The sequence below is a fragment of the Girardinichthys multiradiatus genome, chromosome 6 (assembly GCF_021462225.1).
Source record: "Girardinichthys multiradiatus isolate DD_20200921_A chromosome 6, DD_fGirMul_XY1, whole genome shotgun sequence".
NCBI classification, from domain to species: Eukaryota; Metazoa; Chordata; class Actinopteri; order Cyprinodontiformes; family Goodeidae; genus Girardinichthys; species Girardinichthys multiradiatus.
In genome coordinates this window covers 39,760,767-39,787,644 of record NC_061799.1, presented here as the reverse complement: position 1 = coordinate 39,787,644, position 26,878 = coordinate 39,760,767, and the positions used below count along the sequence as shown (strand labels likewise).

Here is a 26,878-nt window from a genome sequence, read left to right as displayed (position 1 = left end):
GTCAACCTTCAAATAATCATGTACAGTTATGCACTCAATACTTGGTCGGGAATCCTTTGGCAGAAATGACTGCTTCAATGCGGCGTGGCATGAAGGCAATCAGCCTGTGGCACTGCTGAGGTCTTATGGAGGCCCAGGATGCTTCGATAGCGGCCTTTAGCTCATCCAGAGTGTTGGGTCTTGAGTCTCTCAACGTTCTCTTCACAATATCCCACAGATTCTCTATGGGGTTCAGGTCAGGAGAGTTGGCAGGCCAATTGAGCACAGTGATACCATGGTCAGTAAACCATTTACCAGTGGTTTTGGCACTGTGAGCAGGTGCCAGGTCGTGCTGAAAAATGAAATCTTCATCTCCATAAAGCTTTTCAGCAGATGGAAGCATGAAGTGCTCCAAAATCTCCTGATAGCTAGCTGCATTGACCCTGCCCTTGATAAAACACAGTGGACCAACACCAGCAGCTGACACGGCACCCCAGACCATCACTGACTGTGGGTACTTGACACTGGACTTCTGGCATTTTGGCATTTCCTTCTCCCCAGTCTTCCTCCAGACTCTGGCACCTTGATTTCCGAATGACATGCAGAATTTGCTTTCATCCGAAAAAAGTACTTTGGACCACTGAGCAACAGTCCAGTGCTGCTTCTCTGTAGCCCAGGTCAGGCGCTTCTGCCGCTGTTTCTGGTTCAAAAGTGGCTTGACCTGGGGAATGTGGCACCTGTAGCCCATTTCCTGCACACACCTGTGCACGGTGGCTCTGGATGTTTCTACTCCAGACTCAGTCCACTGCTTCCGCAGGTCCCCCAAGGTCTGGAATTGGCCCTTCTCCACAATCTTCCTCAGGGTCCGGTCACCTCTTCTCGTTGTGCAGCATTTTGTGCCACACTTTTTCCTTCCCACAGACTTCCCACTGAGGTGCCTTGATACAGCACTCTGGGAACAGCCTATTCGTTCAGAAATGTCTTTCTGTGTCTTACCCTCTTGCTTGAGGGTGTCAATAGTGGCCTTCTGGACAGCAGTCAGGTCGGCAGTCTTACCCATGATTGGGGTTTTGAGTGATGAACCAGGCTGGGAGTTTTAAAGGCCTCAGGAATCTTTTGCAGGTGTTTAGAGTTAACTCGTTGATTCAGATGATTAGGTTCATAGCTCGTTTAGAGACCCTTTTAATGATATGCTAATTTTGTGAGATAGGAATTTTGGGTTTTCATGAGCTGTATGCCAAAATCATCTGTATTAAGACAATAAAAGACCTGAAATATTTCAGTTAGTGTGCAATGAATCTAAAATATATGAATGTTAAATTTTCATCATGACATTATGGAAAATAATGAACTTTATCACAATATGCTAATATTTTGAGAAGGACCTGTAATTAGACATGCACCGAGTCCAGTGGCCCATTTCTGACCTCCGTTTTAAGTTGATAAGAGCAAAATTTAAAGTAACTCATCTAGCCTTCCTGTCATTTTTATGTATTTGAAGCAGAGGCGACGTCACACTGTGTGAGAGCGAGTTTCTTACCTACTCTAAACATTAGTCTCTGTGTGTATACTGTAAAGAACTTATACCCGTAACCTAATTCTGAGATTTCCAAAAGGCTGCCAACACGTCCAAATCAGCATGCAAAATCACTTTGTTGTACGTCATTCATCCTTCCTGTTATCTTCTGAAAATGCCTCTCTCACAGCCTGAATGAACTGTACACATGCTAAAAAGATGAAAGACTTCCCAATTCCACCTGATATTTTTAACCTGATAACTGATTTCTGTTTTTCTACTGGGATAATTTATTTTTAATGAGCTCCTAACTTAAGACTACTTGTGACATAAATGTTAATGATTATGCAACTATGACCTCTAAAACAGACACACCAACCATAAAATCCAAGATTAAAAAATGTAGCTAAAAACATTTTCTTTAAATTTATTTTTTTATTTTTTCTTGCTCTTGGCAGTCTTTGTCCTCTGAGGTTATTCTTGAACCTGTCGGTAAGCTGCCGGAGGGAGTTTCCCTTTCCTACAAGTCCATCTGCAAAAACAACGTGGTTGGAACGGGAGAGGACGGCCGGAAGTGCTCAAACATCTCCATCGGAGACGAGGTAATGAGGATCAGGAAGAGGCATCTGCAGAAAAACTTGTTCATAAACCTTGAAAGCCTGGAATCTTTGTTGCTAGGTGTTAAAATGTGACTCTTCCAAACAGGTTAAAGAAACGCTTTTCCCTTTGGTTTTTCAGGTCCATTTTCAGATTTCCGTTGAATCCCAGAAGTGTCCATCTCCTGGGAAGCAGGAGGTCATTATGATAAAACCTCAGGGCTTCACTGAGAAGGTGGAAGTAATTCTGGATTTCATCTGTGACTGTGAATGTGCCGCGAAAGGAGAGCCTAACAGCAAGAAGTGCTTCGAAAACAGCGGCACCTTTGAGTGTGGAGCCTGCAAGTAGGGAGTGCTCTTTTTGTTGGCAAAATGTTTCTAACCTGCAACTTTGACTCTAAATTGACTTACCCTCATGTTTTGTTTCAGGTGTAACGAAGGACGCATCGGGCAGATCTGTGAGTGCAGCAAAGACGAAGTCCGGACCGATGACCTGGACGCCAACTGCCGAAAAGACAACGGCACAGACATCTGCAGCAACAATGGCGACTGCGTCTGTGGTACCTGCGAATGCAAGAAGCGGGATAATCCTGCAGAGGTTTACAGCGGGCAGTACTGCGAATGTGACAACTTCAACTGCGACCGCTTCAACAACAAGCTCTGCGGAGGTCAGGACTGTAGCGTTTTTATGCTGCGTTAAACTATATAAAATGTGAAAAAGTATTTCTGTCAGAATCGCTCTGAGGTATGAGTGTGGGGGCAAGCCCTCTTGGTCCTATGTGAAAATCGAACTGCTTCTCAGGGTAAATCATTAGTGAGTTAATTTTAGTTCAGTTTCCCTAGCCACACCAAGGCCTAATAATTGTTGACCTATTTAATCAAAAAAACACTTAAACAGAACCTGTCTGACAACATGAAGTAGGCTAAAAAAATGTAAAAAGCAGCACACCATGCCCAGATCTAAACAGATTTAAGAAGTGATGAGAAAAAGACTGAGATTTGGCAGTTTAAAAAGGGTAACAAAGCCATTTTTTAGGGTTTGGGAGTCCAGTGAACCACAGTGAGAGCCATTATCCACAAATGAGAAAAACTGAAACGGTAGTTGACGTTCCCAGGAGTGGCCAGCCCCACATAACCTTTCTAAGAGCGCCTTGGTGACTCACCTAGGAGGTCATGAAAGAACCCAGAACAGCAAGTAAAGCTCTGTTGGTGTGACAGGCTGCCAGGGCTCACCAGCAGGAACATTTTGAAGTGACCTGCGAGAAAACGATCTTGTAGATGAAAGGTCAGATCTGAGATGTTTGGGTGCACTGCAGGACCAGTGACGAATCACTTTGAAAAGAACCTACCCAGTCTGCTACTTTGATGTCTTCTCTGCATTAAGTTGGTGTATTCCCACTGTTTCACCAGGTCACGGGCGCTGCGAGTGCAGAAAGTGCATCTGTGAAGCCAACTACACGGGCAGCGCCTGCGACTGCTCGATAGATACCTCCACCTGTCTAGCCCGGAACGGGCAGATCTGTAACGGACGCGGCGAGTGCGAATGTGGGACCTGCAAATGCACAGACTCCAAATTTCAGGGGCCAACCTGCGAGGTCTGTCCAACCTGTCCAGGAGTTTGCCCGGAGCACAAGTAAGTCAGAAAAATTTGGAAATTCATCCCAAGGTTTTGTTGTGATTTGTTTGCCATTTTGGCTGTGGTATGATTTATGTTTTTATTTTATTTTTTTTTTGTAGGCGAAAACTTAAAAAAATTTAAATCCAATTTCTTTAACACTTAATTGTCTTTCATACTCTGCTGTTGCATTTTTAACTTCTTGACATGTTTTGTAGCAAATTTGTAAACAAAATTAAGATTTGTTCTTGTTAATGAAATTGTCAAAGATTCTTCACCAACTCTCCTATTACAAAATAGATAGGTTTTATGAGTGAGCATTAAAAATGTAATCTAAACTGATTAAAGACTAAAAAGAGGTTACTGACAACATGATGTAGGCTAGAAGATCTCAAACGAGCAACACATTATGCCCCGATCTAAAGAAATTCAAGAATGGATGATAAACAAAAGTCACTGACAATTATCTGTCTGAAATGAGGTACAAGACTGGGCAAAAATGATGTCCATGGGAGAGTTTAAAGGTCAAAACCACTGCTGATCAGAAACAACACAAAGGCCTGTCCCCAACATTCTATGTACCTAGTGACCTAGGTTGAATTTTTTGATGATTGTGGTAATGTGATGATCTGGGGCTGCTTCAGGACTTTGACGACTCCCTGAAATGTTGTGACCTTAAGCTCAAGCACACTCTGGGTTTTAACAGCAGGACAATGACCAAAATCCCACCAGCAAGACCAGTTCTGAATGGCTCAACAAAATGAATGTTTTTGGAGTGGCCTAGTTAAAGTCCTAGCTTAAATCTGATAGAATTTCTGTGGCATTCCCCTAAAAGAAAAAGAAAAAAGCCGTTCATGCACATAAAACCCAGCTGTCACAAACGCTTGATGGCAGTTGTTGCTGCCAAGTGTCACGCAACCAGGTATTGGTTTTATGGGGCAAATCCTTTTTACTTTATAGATAAATCATTATTGGAAAACTGCAGTTTGTCATTTCACAGCTTTGTTTAGTATTAAGGAGCCAGATGTGTTTTCAAAGAAATGTAAAATTACATTTACATAATAATTATAAAATATTTTAAATATTATCAATCATATTTTTGTATTTATTTATGAAAAGCTACAGAAACAATATGGATGTACAATGATTTAAAAGCATTTTTCTTGTTGTTTGTTACATTTTTGCTACAAATGTGTCCAGAGGAGAATTTGGGGAAAGCACAACAGTTAAAGGCCTAAAATATAAAATAATTGGGTTTTCAATCAGCCAGAAAGTTTATGTAGGCAGGTACAGTGATGAAACTGATTGTTAATATATGCTGGTGAAGATTCTCAGTCATCCAGAACCTGGCGAACCCAATAAAGGTTTAAAAAATAAAAACAACTGGACTTCAGTTCTTACAGTTTAAGACGTAAAAGCCTGCAACGTCTCCCTCATTAGCTTTAAATTGAGAAAGCCCTGAAGACGAAGAGCGAAACGTCTTCTGCTACATAAACTCCAGTTCTGTTTTTTTAAACCTTTTCCCGGTTTGGTCATTAATATCTTCAGATAGAATCTGTTGCAGTCTTCAGTCACCGTGTTTCATACCAGTTTACCTCCAAGCTCTCCGTTACAGCTGTAGAAATGCTGCTCTGCAATATGCGTGTCTCTCCTCAGGGATTGTGTGCAGTGTCTAACCTTCCAAACTGGTGAGAAGAAGGACACGTGTAAGGAGGACTGTAAGAACTTCCGCCTGGTTAGGGTGCAAAAAACAGAAGAACTACCGCAGCCCACCGACCAGCCCTTCCCTCGCGCCATCTGCAAGGAGAGGGACGAGAACGACTGCTGGTTCTACTTCACCCTCGCCGTCAGGAACGACACCAACGAGGTTCATGTGTTTGAGAAGCCGGGTAGGTTTGGATTCCCTGTCGTATTGTCTAGTTCATTTATCTAAGCATCTGTGTGTCCATCTTTTTCTTCCATCCTGTCTATTTTCTCCATCCATTTGTCAGTTTACCAATCATCTGTTCATCTATCTCTTCCAGTCTGTTGATCTATTTGTCATCCATCCATCTATGAATCCATCACTTTATCAATTTATCCATCTGCCTATCTGTCCATTTTATCGTCCATCTGTTTATCCTAGTCCATTTATCCATCCCTTATCTATCTCTCTATTTGTATTCCTTCTATCCATCGATTGGTAATCCATCCATCCCTGATCCGTCTGTCTGTTTCTCATTCATCCATCTTTTACCCATGGGTCCGTTTAATCGTCAATCCCTTTATGGGTCCTTTTGTCCGTCCATCCATCTGTTTAGCATTTGTCAGTTTGTTCATCCATCCATCCTTTTTTCCATTCATTCATTCATTCATTCACATAACTCTTTAAAACAACCAACTAAGGTGATCAAAGCACTTAACAGTAAGATCACGAAATATAAAAAACACATACAACCCTAAAAGCAAACAGCAGGAAAATAATATACTTTATATACTGGTATATAAAGACTGGCTGAAAAAAATAAGTCTTAAGCTCAGGTTTAAAGATGCCTGGGTCAGTGGTGAAGTAAAGGTCTAAAGGAAGTTGGATCCAGAGTCGGAGTTCTGCCACTGAAAAAGCCCGGTCACCCAATGTTTAGGAACATCTATTAATGGTTGATCTGATGACCTCAGGGATCTGCCATATTCAGAAGGATGTAAAAGTTCAGAAAGGTACGGTGGGCCAAAGCCATCAAGAATAAATAAAAGTTTAAAATCAATTCTAAAAAGGACAGGAAGCCAGTCTAAAGAGGATAAGACCGGGGTGATGTGCTCACGTTTAGAGGTGTTGGTTAAAAGACAGGCAGCCGTGTTCTGGACGTTTAAAGACGAGTGGGAGACAACTATATAGAGTCCATTACAATAATCAAATCTAGAGCTAATGAAAGCATAAATGGCCTATTCCAAGTCGGAGTGATATAAAAAAAGGCTTAACTTTGGCCAGAAGATGCAGATGAGAAAAACTTGACCATAGAGTCTATTTGTTTTTCTAGTTAAACTCCTGATCAAATATTAACCCCAAGTTTCTAACGGTGTCGTTTAATTTAGGAGGAAAAGCACTGACATCTATGGTGGCATTGTGAAAAATAAAATACATTCGTTCTTTTGTTCATTTAGGAAGAAAGTGTTTTACTCAGCTGCTGTTTGACAGCAGTTATCCAGTCCAGAAGAGGGAGGAGAGTGTTACTTCAACCTGGTTTAAGAGACAAGTGCATTTCTAGGTCGTCCTTCCAGTGGAAAGTCGATTGTGATTTATGTTTTTAGGGTTTCTTGCTTTAAAATAAACTCACCAGCCACTTTATTAGGTACACCTTGCTAGTACTGGGTTGGACCCCATTTTGGCTTCAGAACTGCCTTAATCCTTCGTGGCATAGATTCAACAAGGTACTGGAAACATTCCTCAGAGAGTTTGGTCCATATTGACATGATAGCATCACACAGATGCTGCAGATTTGTTGGCTGCACATCCATGATGCGAATCTCCCAAAGGTGCTCTGTTGGATTGAGATCTGGTGACTGTGGAGACCATTTGAGTACAATGAACTCATTGTCATGTTCAAGAAACCAGTCTGAGATGATTCGTGCTTTATGACATGGTGCGTTATCCTGCTGGAAGTAACCATCAGAAGATGGGTACATTGTGGTCATAAAGGGATGGACATGGTCAGCAACTATACTCGGGTAGGCTGTGACGTTGACACGATGCTCAATTGGTACTAAGGGGCCCAAAGTGTGCCATAAAAAATACCCCCCACACCATTACACCACCACTTCCAGCCTGAACGATTGATACAAGGCAAGATGGATCCATGCTTACATGTTGTTGATGCCAAATTCTGACCGTCCCATCTGAATGTCGCAACAGAAATCTAGACTCGTCAGACCAGGCAACATTTTTCCAATCTTCTATTGTCCCATTTTGGTGAGCCTGTGTGAGTTGTAGCCTCAGTTTCCTGTTCTTAGCTGACAGGAGAGGCACCCGATGTGGTCTTCTGCTGCTGTAGCCCATCTGCCTCAAGGTTCGACGTGTTGTGCGTTCAGAGATGCTCTTCTGCTTGCCTTGGTTGTAACAACTGGTTATTTGAGTTACTGTTGCCTTTCTATCAGCTCGAACCAGTCTGGACATTCTCCTCTGACCTCTGGCATCAACAAGACATTTGTGCCCACAGAACTGGATATTTTCTCTTTTTTGGACCATTCTCTGTAAACCCTAGAGATGGTAGTGCGTGAAAATCCCAGTAGATCAGCAGTTTCTGAAATACTCAGACCAGCCCGTCTGGCACCAACAACCATGCCACGTTCAAAGTCACTTAAATTTCCTTTCTTCCACATTCTGATGCTCGGTTTGAACTGCAGCAGATCGTCTTGACCATGTCTACATGCCTAAATGCATTGAGTTGCTGCCATGTGGTTGACTGATTAGAAATTTGCTTTAACCAACAGTTGGACAGGTGTACCTAATAAAGTGGCCGGTGAGTGTATTTTTGCTGTTTGTTTTCCAGGTCAGGATAAGCATGGAAACACAAAACGGACTACAGACTACAGTGTGTTTGTTTTCCCTGTTTCAGAGTGCCCAGCAGGTCCTGACATCATCCCCATCGTGGCAGGTGTTGTAGCAGGCATCGTGATGATCGGCCTGGCCCTGCTGCTCATCTGGAAGCTGCTCATGATCATCCATGACCGCAGAGAGTTTGCCAAGTTTGAGAAGGAGAAGATGAACGCCATCTGGGACACGGTGAGTTGGTTATACAGAATCCTCTAACAGGACTTAAAAGATTACTTTATTATTAAACTGAAGGCTGGCTTCATTACAGCTGGTATAGTTCTCATCTCTGCAGTCCAGTAGGGGCATTTTGTGGAGATGCTGCTCTGATGCTCACTGCCTTGCAAAGTTATGCTGTGAACATCTCAGAGCTCTGTTCAGTCCATTATCTTAACATGGAAAGAGGATGGACCAACTGCATACCTCAACCAAACTAATAGGCTGAACAAGGCGAGCATTAATCAAGAGAAGTAGAAATGGTAACTCTGGAAGAGCTACAGAGATCCATGGCTCAGGTGGGAAAATCTGTTGACTGGACAACTATTAGTTGTAAAAACCACAAATCTGGTGGTGAGATTTTTGAAAGGAAGCCGGAGGTATTCTCCACTGCTGTTTGACAGGAGCCATGTTGGTAAGACTGTTGATGGGAAGATGGATGGAGCTAAATAAAAGGCCATCCTAGAATTGAATAGGTTAAAAAATAATCTAAAAGGAGGAAATCAGGAAAATCTCATAAAAATAAACACAACTCAGACCGAAAAGAAAAATAAAACAATTAAATGTGGCCTACTGAACATAAGATCTCTCTCTCCAAAGACCTTGCTAGTTAGTGACCTGATTTGTGACAATCAGATTGATTTATTTTGCCTCACAGAAACTTGGCTGCAGCAAGAGGATTATGTGACTATAAATGAGTCAACTACTACTAATTATTTAAATTTTCACATTTCTTGAAATACTGGGCGCGGAGGAGGAGTAGCAACCATCTTTCAGTCCGATTTATTGATTAGTCCTAGACCAATCAATAGCTACAACTCTTTTGAATATTTAATCCTTAGTTACCAGCCCCATTTTTGATATGATTAATCTATCTTTAGTAAATGGATCAGAACCACAGGCTTTTAAGTTAGCTGTAATTAAACCTTTACTTAAGAAACCTTCGCTTGATGGAGATGACTTGAAAAATTACAGACCTATATCCAATCTTCCATTCTTATCTAAAATTCTTGAGTAAATTGTTGCTAATCAAATGTTGGAGCATTTATACAGCAATGACCTGTTTGTAGAGTTTCAGTCAGGTTTCAGAGCTCATCATAGCACTGAAACAGCTCTGCTGAAAGTCACTAATGATATTCTTATGGCCTCAGATAATGAACTTGTGTCTGTTCTTGTCCTGTTAGATCTCAGTGCTGACAGAAGTTGTCGTCTTTGGACCGGAGTCTTTAAAAAAGAAACTGCTTAGTCGATCACTTAACCTGGATGGCATTAAATTGACCTCTGATAATAAAATAAAACCCTTGGTGTTATTTTTGACCAGGACATGTCATTTAAATTCCATATTAAACAGGTTTCTAGGATTTCCTTCTTTCATCTCCAGAACATTGCCAAAATTAGAAATATCCTGTCCAGGAGTGACACTGAAAAACTAGTCCATGCATTTGTTACTTCAAGGCTGGACTATTGTAATTCTTCACTATCAGGATGTCCACAAAATGCAGTTAAAAGCCTTCAGTTGATTCAAAATGCTGCAGCAAGAGGTCTGATGAAAATTAAAAAGAGAGATCATATTTCTCCTATTTTAGCTTCCCTTCATTGGCTCCCTGTTAAATCCAGAATAGAATTTAAAATTCTCCTCCTCACATATAAAGCCCTTAATGATCTAGCTCCATCATAGATCAGAGATCTGATGGTTCCATATGTTCCTAACAGAGCACTTTGTTCTCAGACTGCAGGTTTACTGGTGGTTCCTAGAGTCTCTAGAAGTAGAATGGGAGGCAGATCTTTTAGTTATCAGGATCCTCTCCTGTGGAACCAGCTCCCAGTTTTAGTCCGTGAGGCAAACACCCTGTCTACTTTTAAGGCTAGGCTTAAAACTTTCCTTTTTGATAAAGCTTATAGTTAGAGTGGCTTAGTTTATCAAGGACGGAGCCTTCCTCCCTGTTGGTTGGAGTAAAGGGGAATCAGGTTTAGCCTAAACCGGCTCAGTTATGGTTGAGGTGCAAACACACCCTCCATTTCTGCTACCTGTATTACCTATTCTCTTTTCCAATTGTTATAATCAGTCTGACAGATAGAGGTATCCCAATCCTTGTGGTTTTTAGTATAACAATAACCATCAGTGGGACCCTTTGTGAGGTGCCTTGAGACGACATTGTTGTAAATAAGTGCCGTTTAACTAAATAATCGAAACTGAAACTACAACCAACCCTTTCTCTCTCCTAGACATGGCGATAGACTGAGCTTTTACTGTAACTAACTCTATATGCTCTCTTTCAGACTCTAACCTTGAAAACTGGCTCAGAGTTTATCTGTTCTTTCTTTCTTGGTGAAACGACTAAAGGAGCTACATCCATTAACATTTACTTTTCCTTCCCATAGAAAGTACTTCTGGATCAGTGCTTCTTTGTTCTCTTTGTGTCTCTGCTCTGTTCTCTCAAACCCCCAGTCGGTCGTGGCAGATGGCCGCTCACACTGAGCCTGGTTCTGGTTCTGCTGGAGGTTTCTTCCTGTTAAAAGGGAGTTTTTCCTCTCCACTGTCGCTACATGCATGCTCAGTATGAGGGATTGCTGCAAAGTCAACGCCAGTGACTGTCCACTGTCTCTACATGCTCATCCAGGAGGAGTGAATGCTGCAAGTCACTGACTGGATGCAATATGCTGGGTTTCCTTAGATAGAAAAACTTTTTATCCAATTTGAATAAATTACTGAATCTGACTGCACTGTTCAATGATTAGGATTAATTGGAATGTATGTACCTGACTGTTGTGAAGTGCCTTGAGACGACATGTGTTGTGAATTGTCGCTATATAAATAAACTGAATTGAATTGAATTGAAGAAAGCCGGTTGTGACTGGGGCAGAGGTTCAGCTTCCAGGAGGACAGTTACCATAACATACAAGCAGAGATACAACAGAATGGTTTAGATCATAGCACATTTGTGTGTTAGAATGGCCCAGTCAAAGTCCAGACCTAAATCTGATTGAAAATATGTGGTAGGACTTGAAAAATGTTGGTTCACAGACACTTTCCATCCAATCTGACTAAAGAATGGGCAATAACCTTCAGTCACTAAATGTGAAAAGCTGTTAGAGACAGCCTCTACCATCCTCTAAGCTGTCTTCTACTGGGCCCCAGGCAGCATGGAGAGGGACAGGAGCAGACTGAACAAGCTGGTTAGGAGAGCCAGCTCTGTCCTGGGCTGCCCACTTGACTCTGAGAGGAGGATGTTAGCCAAGCTCGCATCCATTATGGACATAACCTCTCACCCACTGCACCCGACTGTAGAGGAGCTCAGCAGCTCCTTTAGTGGCTGACTAAGACACCCTCAATGCAGGAAGGAGCGCCACCGCATGTCCTTCATCCCCACCGCTGTCAGACAGTTCAATTATACCACATAACAACTCGTGTAATAACCTCTGTATTTATAACTACCTCCAAGCATTGTCGCTTTAGCACAATCATTATTTTATTTTTTTATTCTATTATTATTACTTATTCTTGCACATTTACCTTGTTCTTCTTTGATTGCACATATCATAACTATCTGCACCGTACACCTCTAAGAGCTGCTGTAACAAGTGAATTTCTCCATTCTGAGCTCAATAAAGTCTATCTCAACATTTAAAGATGTCCCTTCAGGATTTCTTTGTGCTCCTGCCATTTTTGCAGATATTGTGTATACTGCCTGTAAGAGCCTGTAGTCTGTTGGTTAATCTGAAAGAAATATGCAGAAAACATGGAGGTCAATAAGATTGTAGATGTTTCCTGAGGGAGTGGCCTTTTCTTCTGCTCCTAGTGCTGCCATCTAGTGTCATCATATGCTGCAAAAACACAACCATAAAAGGAGTAAATGAATGAACTGGTTGAAAGGTCTGCCTATCTTTCCCGCAGTCACAGCAGCGGTGTTTATAGACGAGTCATTCTTCGTTCAGATTGGCCTCAGTGAGAATAAAAACAGGATTGTGACAGACTTTCTTGTAATTTTGAAAGGGTTCTTGATCAACAGTTCTCCAGAACCACACTGAAGACTAAAAGCACCCAAAGTCCAAAGAAAAGCAATGAAAGGACGAACATTTTCATAATCTAAATAACCTCTTTCTGCTCTTCTTTTTTGTTTTTAGGGTGAGAATCCGATCTATAAAAGTGCTGTAACAACTGTGGTCAACCCAAAGTACGAGGGGAAATGATGGAGCTTCTCCCTCCTTTATGACTACACTGTACATGGAGAAGAACCAGGGGGGGTTTATACAACAATACTCCCTGTTTGTCGTCATGATTGCCAAATGATTTTGTTTTTTTTAACTTGTTTTGATTTCCTTTGCTTTATCTTTGTAAAAAGTTTGGATTTTTGTGTTTTTTTATAACTGGGCTTTTAATGGAAAAGCTGTGCTAAGGTGTGCCTTTATGTTTTATAGCAAAGCCATCAGTGTTCTGCGGAGGGTTGTTCTGTTCAGTAGGAAATAATCAGGCTTTCACAGACAAATAATAACCGGCGACCAAAGGTATCAGGATCGACCTGCTGTCTGACCAAAGGTCTCCCTGTGTTCTGGGTCGTGCACCTGAGCAGTTAGCGCTCGTTTAAAAGCTTGCGTGTTTGAAATGAAATGTGTACAGACTTTTTCCGGTTCTGTGTAAAGCCATATCTATGAACTTGCAGCTGAACAATCATTTGTAATTTGTTTTTTCTGTCTGAAAGGATGTCAGTTTAACGTAGCTTTACTGTTTCAGGTCTTATTTGCTTAATTTAAAGCCAACTCAGGTCCTTCATTTCAGCATCAAATACATGCCTCCTTGTTTTCATAGGATAATACTTTACATTTAAAGTTTTTTTTTTTTTTTTTTTTACTTCGATCAAATGTTTTAGATCCACAAAAAACAGGGGTTTTCATTAAAGCAACTGTCACCATTGTTTTTAAGTGCCTTCTTTCAGTGGTGCAAAGACATTCAGGCAAACCTGTTTTCTCAAATTATTTATTAAATAAACTAACTTACCCCAACATAAGGTCTGATTGAGCAGTAATTTCATGCATTTCTCTCCACCTGACTGAAGAATTGTGTTCCTTACTGGGATGTAAAGAAATGGCTAGTTGGTCAGGGTTAAAGGGTCATGGGATAATCCTTAATTGCTTGTCCTGACAGTAAATATTTATTTAGCTTTTAGCCAAAGGTTTAATCAAATGTCTATTTATGCATAAACATTGCGTTGAACCCATTTTTAATATGTGGTTTTTATTTTTCTTTCAAGCTGGCAAACTACAGTGCCTTGCAAAAGTATTCATACCCTTTGAACTTTAACATTACAAACACTAATGGAAAGAAAAAGATACACAGGTTTCAATGTTTTTTCAGAATCAAACTAATATCTGAAAAATGCGGTGTGCATTGGTGTTCATTAATTAGTTACAGGGCTACACGGTGGCGCAGTTGGTAGCACTGTTGCCTTGCAGCAAGAAGGTCCTGGGTTCAATTCCTGACCAGGGGTCTTTCTGCATGGAGTTTGCATGTTCTCCCCGTGCATGCGTGTGTTCTCACCGGGTACTCCGGCTTCCTCCCACAGTCCAAAGACATGCCTGTTAGGTTAATTGGTCACTATAAATTGCCCTTAGGGGTATGAATGAGTGTGTGTGTGTGGTTGTTTGTGTGTTGCCCTGTGATGGACTGGCGACCTGTCCAGGGTGTACCCTGCCTCTTGCCCATAGACTGCTGGAGATAGGCACCAGCTCCCCCGCAACCCACTATGGAATAAGTGGTAGAAAATGACTGACTGACTAATTAGTTACATTGAGTATTAAATGTTTTGCACATTCTTTGCCAATGGGATCGAGGTCTGGACTTTAACCGGGCCATTTTAACGCATGAATGTTCTTTGATGCGAACAGTTTGATTGTAGCTCTGGCTTTAGGTTTAAGGTCATTGTTCTGCTGAAAGTGGAAAACTTTTATTTCTTCCAGGATTGTCCTGTATTTGACTCAGTTCATCAGCTTCCCTGTCCCTCGTGAAGAAAAACATCCACACAGCATGACGCTGCCACCAGCTTGTTTCAGCATTGTGATGGTGTGCTTTGCATGAATAGTAAAAAATGTTTTATTGGCCTCATCTGAGCAAAGCACCTTCCATATGTTTGCTGAGGAAAGAGGAAATTCTTAAGTTTTGATTTTATTTTGTAAAAAATACCAAAAAGTTATAGCAGGTTGTTTCTGGTCAAGGCGCATGCTTTGGTGTAGTTTTTCAGGTTGTGAACTGAAAACCATGATAAAAATTGAATATGAAAATAAGTGGCAAAACATTAAGGTGGAGCATTTTATTTTCTTATTGGGATCTGTGAAATTTACTGTACTGAAAAGTTTTTGTGGATTTCATGTGGTTGGTCAACATGCATATGGTCGTAAACCTGTATTGTTTCATTTAAAACATCTCTATCAGGCCTTTTACATGCAACATGAAGTAGGATCATTTTATTTTATAGAGAAAATACTTAAGTTACTAATAAATGTAAACTGGGCTGATTTTGACAAATATAAATGCATTAATGGTGGGAGTTCCTACTTTTGAAGCATTTAAGGAACAGGGCAGAAACCATCCGTTGACTATATCCTCTTGTCTTTGAAGCATAAGGTGCTGGTGTGTATCTCCAGAGGTAATTGGGTGAGAGGCGGGGTAAACCCTGGACAGTCCATCACAGGGCCACACAGAAACCCACACTCATACCCATGAACAATTTAGAGTAACCATATAACCTAACAGTCATATTTGTGGACTGTTAGAGAAAGGCAGAGTACCCAGAGAGAACCAACCCATGCATGAGGAGAACATCCGACCATGCAAAAAGAGCCTAGCCCGGGAATCGATCCCGGTACCTTCTTGCATTCTGTTACCACCCATAAAAGAATATTAATATTTAAGAAATATTTATTTAAAGAAGTGTTTAATTATTCATAAAGTATTAATATTAGTGAGAAATATAATTATATACACAATTTGCGATTGTAAATTATGATTTGTTAAAAGATTTTGATTCATACAGTTAGCTGAACCCCTTAAAGAAGAACGTGTCAGCAGAAATGCCACTCGCAACATGGCGGCGACGCTAACGTACGATCCGGACTTTCGTGTAGCCTCTACTCTCCCGTGTCTACGGCATTTGGATATTTCGGCCGGTCGGGGGCCAAGAGAACCGTCATCCTTTTGTTTGGCTAACAAAATGAATCGGATCCTTAAAAAGAACCGTAATTCTCATCTCTAGTATGGTGTCTGCGCCAGCCAGTCGCGTTCCGTCCCATCCCCTGTGGACTCTTTCCACAGGTGATTGGTGGTCTCGGCTGTCCAATCAGATGGCGTGTTTCACAGCAAAGTTGTTAACCCCCAACAGTAGCACTTTGGTTTCCAGCTCTCTAGTTTCGAGCAACGGAAGGAAAATACGGACTTTTACCGACCGAAAGACGCCGTTTGACGGACCGGATGTTCAACGGGAACCGGCTGCTTCTCAACGACCGGTTCTGTCATGAAACTAAGTAGAACCTGCCGAGGCTAACGTTAATGTTAACTCCCTCTGAGGCTCGCTGCGTCGTGTTCTCTGTCGTGTCTCTCGGTTTTTCCTTCTTCTTCTGGTTAAACTTGCAGAAATGTTCTCCGTCTGTCCTGAAGGCTTCCACCTTTCCACACAGATCCACTCGGTGAGTATTTACCTGCTGTGTTTTTAACTCTAATGGCCAAAATAAGGAGGCCCGTCGTGATTAGTGTATTTTCTGGCATCGGATGATTTCATACACGCAATCAAATTCCTGGCTGGTCAGCTGGATGCAATTCAACAGCAAAACCACAAGTTCCTACTCAGTTTTTCGGCCCCTGAAGCTACCAGACCTATAGGAGATGGATGTACATGTAGAAAATTGATAAATAAATGTTGAAATAATCATATATATCTGATTTAGTGGATTTTTCGAGAGTAAAGCTGAGCTGAAGGGAGTAGCGGTGGAGAACGTTAAAAGATCTCTAGTTATTTTTAACACCATCTCCTTTGAAGAGTTTTCATCCTGATGACAGGAAAATCTGGAACATTTTTCTGCTGGATCATATGCAGCTTTGGGTGTGTGACTGAACAGTGCCAGGCTGTCCCTGTGGTCTGCCCTGGAACTGCTCAGCCCTGGATCATTCACTGCAAATATTATCTAACCAGCACAAACCCAGCTCCTGAAAACAGGTGGAGGCTGAATGTAGGGATCAGGTCTACATCCTTGAATGATATCATTAATAAACACTGACCAGAACTGATCATATCTGCTCACATACAAGAGCTGGAAAGCTGAGTTTTCCAGTTCTTTCCTGTGATTATCCAAACTCTTTCCCTATTGTGGGACAAACCCCACCCTCATGGCACTTCTGTGTGCCAGCTGGAAGCATGTGAGGCATGAAAGCTGTTTTCAATCCAGTATAATGTCTCAATCATGAGCAGGTATGTTAACATTTTTAGGCGTTAAATGCCAGACCAAAGGGTTGCATTTTAAAGATTTTCCCAATGATACCAAGACCATGTTAAAACTTGAGACAGTTAAAGCATTTTAACAATACAGGAATAATTTAGGTCCTTTAATTTACATTGAAACATGTAAAAATGATGGCAAATGTAGTCGTAAGTGAATTCACCTAAAAGGACAAATTAATTTATTTAGATTGTTGTTATATCCATTTAAAACAATATTCAGTTTTGAAGCAAAAATGTATTTAGCTGACTATCTTTTAAAATGTAAAGATTATAAATACATTTATTTTATTTTTTTGGAAAATGATTTTCAATTTTTTAACCTAATCCAGAAATCACATTTAAAGGTGCAGCAGTCATTCTTCAGTTGATCATACTCTTCCTGCTAATGAAATCTTTTGTATGTAAATATATCAACATTTAAGCTGTTAACTGTGGATTACAGCCTAATATGTATTTGCTACATTTGCTAAACTTCACTCAGGTTGGCTGCTGAACGTGTCGCTCTGTCTCACAGCATTGATTGATTTTGATTTATTTTGGTAAATTTACAACACTACAGAAAATAAAATAAAATAAAAAACACCACTATATATTTTATAAACCGATAATTTACCAACAAAGGAATAGCCAATGCTTATACTTGCTTACAACTACAATTACTGTCCGTATACTTACATGTACATTTATACATACACGTTTATACCTAAACATACATACTTGCACATTCTACATACATGTGGCATGGATGAACCACCGTTCTATTTCATCCCTACAGACCACCAGAGGTGCTGTGCTAAGCACTGAAAGTATTTTATTTTTAGTATTTTCTGTCAACATGGTCACAAGTGACCCCCCAGGTGACAACGGAAGCTCGGCCCCTTAATCTTCTCACGAAAGCACGATCATTCTGAGGGACCGAGCGCTCTGGCGGTCATCCATTGTTCATAGAACCGTAGTCACAGTCCTAACTTCATTGTCTGAACATGTCAAAGGAAGTAGTATACGTAAAGTAAACGTGTTCACACTGAAAAGGGCAGTCAGCACGACCCTCCAGCCTGACCTGAAGTAGATTGGTTTTCTGCACTCGTGACCAGCTGATCACTGTTCAGAGCCAATTAGTATGAAAACAGTCCGATCCAATCAGCAGCCGAATTTTTTTTTTTTTGTGCATCTCTACCTCATTGTTTGTTAATTAGCGATCACAAATGGTGAACATTATGTATGAGAAATAACACTGACAAATGTTATAAAGGCGGCTGCACACTGAACTAAGACCAAGCCAGATGGTTAAAAATCTGCCATAATATACTGGTCCTTCTCAAAATATTAGCATATTGTGATAAAGTTCATTATTTTCCATAATGTAATGATGAAAATTTAACATTCATATATTTTAGATTCATTGCACACTAACTGAAATATTTCAGGTCTTTTATTGTCTTAATATGGATGATTTTGGCATACAGCTCATGAAAACCCAAAATTCCTATCTCACAAAATTAGCATATTTCATGCGACCAATAAAAGAAAAGTGTTTTTAATACAAAAAACGTCAACCTTCAAATAATCATGTACAGTTATGCACTCAATACTTGGTCGGGAATCCTTTTGCAGAAATGACTGCTTCAATGCGGCGTGGCATGGAGGCAATCAGCCTGTGGCACTGCTGAGGTCTTATGGAGGCCCAGGATGCTTCGATAGCGGCCTTTAGCTCATCCAGAGTGTTGGGTCTTGAGTCTCTCAACGTTCTCTTCACAATATCCCACAGATTCTCTATGGGGTTCAGGTCAGGAGAGTTGGCAGGCCAATTGAGCACAGTGATACCATGGTCAGTAAACCATTTACCAGTGGTTTTGGCACTGTGAGCAGGTGCCAGGTCGTGCTGAAAAATGAAATCTTCATCTCCATAAAGCTTTTCAGCAGATGGAAGCATGAAGTGCTCCAAAATCTCCTGATAGCTAGCTGCATTGACCCTGCCCTTGATAAAACACAGTGGACCAACACCAGCAGCTGACACGGCACCCCAGACCATCACTGACTGTGGGTACTTGACACTGGACTTCTGACATTTTGACATTTCCTTCTCCCCAGTCTTCCTCCAGACTCTGGCACCTTGATTTCCGAATGACATGCAGAATTTGCTTTCATCCGAAAAAAGTACTTTGGACCACTGAGCAACAGTCCAGTGCTGCTTCTCTGTAGCACTGGTCAGGTGCTTCTGCCGCTGTTTCTGGTTCAAAAGTGGCTTGACCTGGGGAATGCGGCACCTGTAGCCCATTTCCTGCACACGCCTGTGCACGGTGGCTCTGGATGTTTCTACTCCAGACTCAGTCCACTGCTTCCGCAGGTCCCTCAAGGTCTGGAATCGGCCCTTCTCCACAATCTTCCTCAGGGTCCGGTCACCTCTTCTCGTTGTGCAGCGTTTTCTGCCACACTTTTTCCTTCCCACAGACTTCCCACTGAGGTGCCTTGATACAGCACTCTGGGAACAGCCTATTCGTTCAGAAATTTCTTTCTGTGTCTTACCCTCTTGCTTGAGGGTGTCAATAGTGGCCTTCTGGACAGCAGTCAGGTCGGCAGTCTTACCCATGATTGGGGTTTTGAGTGATGAACCAGGCTGGGAGTTTTAAAGGCCTCAGGAATCTTTTGCAGGTGTTTAGAGTTAACTCGTTGATTCAGATGATTAGGTTCATAGCTCGTTTAGAGACCCTTTTAATGATATGCTAATTTTGTGAGATAGGAATTTTGGGTTTTCATGAGCTGTATGCCACAATCATCCGTATTAAGACAATAAAAGACCTGAAATATTTCAGTTAGTGTGCAATGAATCTAAAATATATGAATGTTAAATTTTCATCATGACATTATGGAAAATAATTAACTTAATCACAATATGCTAATATTTTGAGAAGGACCTGTAGATGGTCTTTCCAGGACCTTCACGAGTTCCTCAGGAGGCATTTTAAGAACGAAGTGGGCCCCCGGTTATTTTCCGCATTGTTTTCATCAGGCATGAACTGTTACCATAACTTTAAGTTAAAATGCCATGGTGTCACAGAGGGAGGGATGATATCAGGATAATATTTTTATCATTTTAAAACTACTGCTGAATATTTTGATAATATTTAGTAAAATTAACCCACATATTCTTGATGCATTTCTTTTCCTCATCGGGTTTTTGTTCTGTTTAGCATCTCAGCCAATGAAAAATACCCATGTAGTGCAAGGCCAGTGAAAGACCACCCAGCGTGCCAAATACATTATTTATACAAATTTAAAACCAAATATTTAACTTATTTTTTTTATTTAAGGCAGAAAAGCAACAGTTATTCCTGCTGTGGCTTAAATAGTTTAACATAATGACTGTTGGTTCTAATCTTTGTTATGAGAAGTACTGGTTTGGTTTTGATGCATAATCAAAAATATATAATCAACACAGGCTAAATTTAGTATTGGTTTTGGTATCGTGCAGAAAAAACGATGCCTTTATTATTACCTGCTCTTTGTAAGGTGACAGAAGTCTTAACGAGCTGATGATAGCTACCTAATTATTTAGGCTGTCTGGTTAAGGAGCCAGCTTGGTAGCAACAGCGTGGTTGTAGTGTTTGGCTCACTTCAACAAAATATTTTACATGTCAAATGAATTGTATGTGAGATTAAAGACTTTTTGTGACCAGAATTCTTAATTGCGTGGATAATAAAGTGTGCTCCGCAACAAAATTCATGGGTGGGTTGTGTATTGGTTTGAAATAACTGTAGGCTGGGATATAATGGCGACATGCGAGCATATACAGATATATAAGCCGGAGCCGATGAGAAAACGCGTCAGTGTTCATTATGATGATAAGGAAACAATGAAGAGAAAAAATAACTGTAACAAACATAGATTCTAACATAATTGATGCTAGAACAACAAATTAAAAAAACTGTTTAAAAGTCAAACTTAAATAGGATTAAAACCACAGAAACAGTATACTTAATATGAGGTTAATATAAGTAATAAATAATCTTAATTACTAAAGTTTAGCAGAAAAACGAACGAAAAGGTGAGTCTTAAATTTGCTTTTCATCTCGACAGTAATCTGTTACGCTCTGGTCATCTGGAAGGCAGTTCGCAGATCCGGGCTGTATTAATAGTAATATTGTTTTTAATAATATTAAAAACAAATTCACTGATCATACAGACCATGAATGAATTAATAACATGAATACTTTTAAAAGCCATTAAAATAATCTTAAAATCAGTTTTTAAAATGCAAAGGTGGCTATGATCCAAGCTCCATCTGCCTCTAAATATCCTGCCACAAACCAAACCCCTTGTACATTAAAATATTCAATGGGCTCCGTTCTGTGCTGGAAAAAAGTGCCCACACCTCCAAATTGCGCCCAGGATTGCCTGTACTGGCTACTGAGAGACTGAAGGAAGCTGTAAAATCTTCAGGGTGCATTTTGAAGGCTTCAGGCTGTCCAAGAAAAGCACAAGCATGTTATTTACCAGTGAGCAGGCCAATGAGTCCTTCTGATTGCATCAGATGAGGTATCCTCACCTTGTGCTAGGCCGGGTTTAAATTATTTTAACTTGGAGAAGCACACAGGATGGCAGACTCAGCAGTGCTTAGCCCTATGCACAGAAACCCTGTCATCTGCATCCTGTCAAACTGCGAATTAACACATGGAAGCACTGATGGTGCTTTTCCACAGCAAGCTTGAAACTGGTGATGAAAGTCCACAAACCTCCTTTCAAGGGAAACTACAGATTATTCCTAAAATATTGAAAGGTTGTTCTGCAAGATGTGGTCTGTGTGACGCATGGAGTCAGTGCTGCAGATGAAATATTTCTCGCTTTTGTTGATGTTTTCTCTATAAACTTTGTTTTAAATATCAGCTTGTCTCCTTGCCAGACTTTTAAAACATTAAACTTGCTGGATTGATTATCTGACTAAGAAACCTTTGCAGAGGAGAAAGGGCTCCTTGTTATAAGATGTTCATCTTATATCCAACATGAGTACTGAGACCAAATTTAATGCAGGTTAGGGTTTCATCAGGATCAAAGTGGGTAACAGACAAGGAAATTTGCTGGTCATCTTGCATTTTCCAATAATTATCCTGCTCCTTAAGGTTTTGTTTACTATTAACTTAGCAACAAGCTACGTAGCTTTAGTCAGGGCTCATGGGCTGTTGAAAAAAGTTTAGCCGTTTCTTTTGTTCTGCCTCTGAACAGCACCAGGTGTGCTTGCACAAGCCTAACAATCACGATCAGCTGGTGGGAAGATCTGTCTTATCTTTGCTTTACATGGGCAAACATCTTCTAAATGTCATTTTCTCTACATGCAAATCAATTTGGTACTGCTTTTTATTTTTATTCGCTTACAGTCATCAGATTTTAAATTTCAAATCTTCTGTTTGTTCCCAGACAATCTTTGTGCAGTCTATGGATTTAAGGATGAAAAGAAAAACTCTGATACTCTGCCTGGATCCAGGATGATCACAGCATCATCAGCAGCAGGTAAGGCGCTTTAATGGAAGTTTAATATTCTCCTGATTTTGTTAAGTTGAAGGCTGGGAGGTTTGGCCATGTTGAGTAGTAACCAAGTGATGAAATGGGGAAACCGTCCCAGCAGCTCTTCAGTGAAAATGAGAAATGACACATAATGGGAGTGAGCCTGTTTTCTTGTTGCAAACACTCATTTGCAAAGAGAAATTAATGCGGGTTGTGTTTGTGCATGTGTGTTAGTTCATTTCCCTGTACTCCCAGATGGAGGCAGCATTGGACATGCTGTGACTCATTTCACCTGGAGTAACTATCTTATTTTATGCACCATTGCTGATGAGGTTCGGTGGATCTGAATGGTTTTTCCTGTTCTTCCAGCAATGGTTGCCTCTGTAGTGTTGAAGTGCTTGAGAGTTGGGAATTGGTCAGGTCATGTTGCTGTAGTTTTCACACTAAATAAAACGAGAAAACAACAAACAAGCCATATTTCCCTGGTACAATTGCTCAGAATTCCTGTACTGCATATATATATATATATATATATATATATATGTGCACACAAAATTAGTTTGCTTTTAATAGGGGTAGGATTTTTTTTGTGTGTGTGTCTGGAGATATTTATTTACCAATTTAATATATATTCTCAATTTTGTATATTTTATTCATTTATAATAAAATGACTTATTTTTGTATGACTCTTTAAATCTTTTATTTTCATTTATATTTACATCGTTATTTCTAATATGTTTTTCTATACATTTGGCTACGCTTTTTATATAGTTTTAGATATTGTTTTTCTTTTGTTTTATTTTACGTATAATATGTGACTTATTTTTAACTGGTAAGTTTTTGTAATCCATAAGTTATATTTAAAACAAATATATTATTTAAAATGCGATTTTTTTTTCATTGTTTTATACTTGTAATTTTTAGATATTAAATAAAATTGTATTAAATTTTTTCATTACTACATATTATTCAGCCATGTCTAAGGTTTATTTCAATAATTGATGTGTATGTGTGGAGCGGAGTTGGTTTCAAACAAATGCCCCCTTCCCCCAACTCCGGCAACGCGCAAGCGCTCGGGACCGTGTGGGAATGGTCGGTCCACGAACTGGGGGTTGGACCGCTCCGAGCGAAACAGAGCAAAAGAGTTTTTAAATGTCCGCCATGTTGTCCATGGCGCACTGAACCACCGATAGGGAGCGGAGCGTCGGAAAAAAACAGTCCGAGAGAGAGCGACCGAGATCCGGGCCTTCCCCCAGCTCTGCTGGCGACGCCCTAAATCCAAGCTAGAACCTTCCGAACGTTAGAGACTAACCGCACAGAAACATCCATGAAAGCTCCACTCGGTGCCGTTGTGAATATTAGGAGATCGGATAGATTTATATTGCTTCTGGAATTGTGAAAAAATGAGTAAATTGTCGTTTCGGGCACGGGCGCTGGACGCTTCCAAGCCACTACCCGTCTTCCGTTGTGAGGATTTACCCGACCTACACGAATATGCATCCATTAACCGGGCTGTGCCGCAGATGCCGACGGGGATGGAGAAAGAAGAGGAATCGGTAATGTTTTAACAGTTTGAAAAGTGAAATTATGCGCTTTGTTTTATTTTTAAAAGATCAGAGGCGCCCCTCTTTTTTCCTGCGCAGGCTTTCACAAAATGGCCGCCAATTTTCTCAGGAGAAACACGACGGCTTAGGCAGTAAACGGCTTGTTTGTGGGACATGGATGGATGTTTTGGGAAAATTATTACTCAAAGAGTCCGTCTTTGATAAAATAACTGGGTTTTGCTGGTTAATTTATGCATGAGCCGGGTTTCTGAGTACAAAGGGGTCATGTGACTTGAGCAATGCCGACATTTTGTGTCTTGTGTGAGGAAGGGGGGGCCTTGTGTTGGCGTAGTTGCAGAGAACCGATGCGAGGGGGCGCTACTGCTCTCAGATCAGTTTGCAGAAATGTCAACAATGCTGCCGTGTATTAGCAAAAAGAAACTGTTATGATCAGAATACAATGATCAGTTATTTCTGTTGCTTGTGTTTCAGGATGCATGTTCGCATTTCTGAGCTGAAATAACGTATTGGTAGAACTCATATGTTAATGCCGTCTCCTTCCTGTGTAGTTTTGGCAATCGTAAATACATTGGGAGTTATCACAACGCATGTGTTACTCCCAGATAAGTGTATCTGTCATTCAGAAGAAGGGATTTCTCCTTAGTTTGTTTTCACTGCTGGTCACTGGGAGGTCAAGCTAGTTTTACTGGGAAGCTGTGCTTTCCCATTGCTCTTGCATTTGGTCGGGAAGTTGTTTTAGATTCAGGCTTGTACATGAGAAAAATGGCTATACTTATATGTAAAATTATTCTATTGTTTTCCGGATGTGCCACTGATTACCGTTGTTTAAAAAAAAAAAAAGAAACTAAATAAATTGGGCAGCATCATTGCAGGATCTTGCACTTATTATAATCTGGTGCATGTTTGTGTTTTTTTGCAGCCTGCGTTTGGTGTCAGGGGTTCAGTGTGTCAGATTGCACAGCAGGCTGGCAGACTGGTGGCATGTGGCCCTCTGGAAGACATCAGGACACTTTGTAGGGGAAAAAGTGTGTGTGTGTGGGGGGGGGTCAGGGGTAGCTGTTGCTACATTTTCTGTGCTCTGTTCAGCAGGAGCATCTGATTATGTAACACACACATTAACATAAGATGCTGGGAGCAGCTTGTTGATCGTTTTTGTGTCAGATTCTAGTTGGAATGTGCTTTGAATAGTAGTTGTTGCATCTGCTTTAGGTTGACCTGGATATTTGTTCTGGATGACTCTGTTGTGAATCCACATATGGAATAAATGGTTCATATCCAGTCAGGAAATTTATGAAATCTGCTCCTTTTCTTATGATAATTTCAAGTTCCAGGCCTGGAAGAAAATACTGAGTGTTGTATGAGTTTTCAAATCATTTTATCTTATTCCATTTCTTACAGACAAAACAGTTTAATGTTTAAAAAGCTTTTTTTTTTTTTTTTTTTTTTTTTGACTCTACGTTTTTACATTATTTGGTTTCTACATTTTCTCGCTGACATGCAAACTTAAATTACTCAAGTTAAGAATTTTTAGATTTGTCACAATATTCACTATTTTACTGAAATGATAAGTGAGAGATTTATCTGTCTTTTGGCAATAAACCAATTGGTGCCTAAATTTTGAGCCTCACAAAATTTATCATGGCCAAAAAGACAACTTGACAACATCGTTGCATTCAGTAGTCCAGCTGTATTGATGAACAAAACGGTTTCATTCAGACTTATTTTGGAACATAAACACAGCATTAATAAGGGCTTCCATGGACTCACAGTCAGTTCGTAGCCATATGTTGTCACTACGTCCGTTCTATTAATAGGTGCTTCCATGGACTCACGGTCAGTTCGTAGCCATAGGTCGTCACTACGTCCGTTCTATTAATAGGTGCTTCCATGGACTCACGGTCAGTTCGTAGCCATAGGTTGTCACTACGTCCGTTCTATTAATAGGTGCTTCCATGGACTCACGGTCAGTTCGTAGCCATATGTTGTCACTACGTCCCTTCTATTAATAGGTGCTTCCATGGACTCACGGTCAGTTCGTAGCCATAGGTCGTCACTACGTCCGTTCTATTAATAGGTGCTTCCATGGACTCACGGTCAGTTCGTAGCCATAGGTTGTCACTACGTCCGTTCTATTAATAGGTGCTTCCATGGACTCACGGTCAGTTCGTAGCCATATGTTGTCACTACGTCCATTCTATTAATAGGTGCTTCCATGGACTCACGGTCAGTTCGTAGCCATAGGTCGTCACTACGTCCGTTCTATTAATAGGTGCTTCCATGGACTCACGGTCAGTTCGTAGCCATATGTTGTCACTACGTCCATTCTATTAATAGGTGCTTCCATGGACTCACGGTCAGTTCGTAGCCATAGGTCGTCACTACGTCCGTTCTATTAATAGGTGCTTCCATGGACTCACGGTCAGTTCGTAGCCATAGGTTGTCACTACGTCCGTTCTATTAATAGGTGCTTCCATGGACTCACGGTCAGTTCGTAGCCATAGGTTGTCACTACGTCCATTCTATTAATAGGTGCTTCCATGGACTCACGGTCAGTTCGTAGCCATAGGTTGTCACTACGTCCGTTCTATTAATAGGTGCTTCCATGGACTCACGGTCAGTTCGTAGCCATATGTTGTCACTACGTCCGTTCTACGGCTGCGCAAAATATTGTAGACTTATTGTTGTCGAAATATCATTCTATGCAACATCAATATAACAAACTGTTGGCTATATGTAGCATTTGTTCAGGCTCTTTATGCCAGTAATAAATTTGGTGTTTAATGTAGCAGAAATGTTTTAGGGGCGCTTTAAGATGTTGTTGCATTGGGCAAACAGCAACTT

The 26,878-nt window shown here is 40.7% G+C and overlaps 2 protein-coding genes across 3 annotated transcripts in view; both read left to right on the top strand.

Annotated features, from left to right (window-relative positions):
* LOC124870126 (integrin beta-1-like) overlaps positions 1–13,487 on the top strand; it is a 46,653-nt gene extending 33,166 nt beyond the window's left edge. The window contains exons 10-16 of the mRNA XM_047368649.1: positions 1,954–2,097; positions 2,234–2,436; positions 2,521–2,759; positions 3,502–3,724; positions 5,363–5,595; positions 8,296–8,462; positions 12,612–13,487. Coding sequence (XP_047224605.1) covers positions 1,954–2,097; positions 2,234–2,436; positions 2,521–2,759; positions 3,502–3,724; positions 5,363–5,595; positions 8,296–8,462; positions 12,612–12,677 — 1,275 coding nt within the window. The 3' untranslated portion in view covers positions 12,678–13,487. The remainder of the gene's footprint in view (positions 1–1,953; positions 2,098–2,233; positions 2,437–2,520; positions 2,760–3,501; positions 3,725–5,362; positions 5,596–8,295; positions 8,463–12,611) is intronic.
* A 2,364-nt stretch (positions 13,488–15,851) lies between these two features.
* The window catches only part of LOC124870020 (enhancer of polycomb homolog 1-like), a 37,352-nt gene continuing 26,325 nt past the window's right edge, over positions 15,852–26,878 (top strand). Inside the window, exons 1-2 of one of the 2 annotated variants that reach the window (XM_047368385.1) lie at positions 15,852–16,163; positions 22,386–22,478. Coding sequence is in view for 1 of the 2 variants with exons in the window: in XM_047368384.1 (XP_047224340.1) it covers positions 23,876–24,028 (153 nt within the window). In the remaining variant the exon portion in view is untranslated. Of the gene's footprint in view, positions 16,164–22,385; positions 22,479–23,561; positions 24,029–26,878 lie in introns of those variants that run through there. The other variant, XM_047368384.1, reaches the window with a different exon arrangement.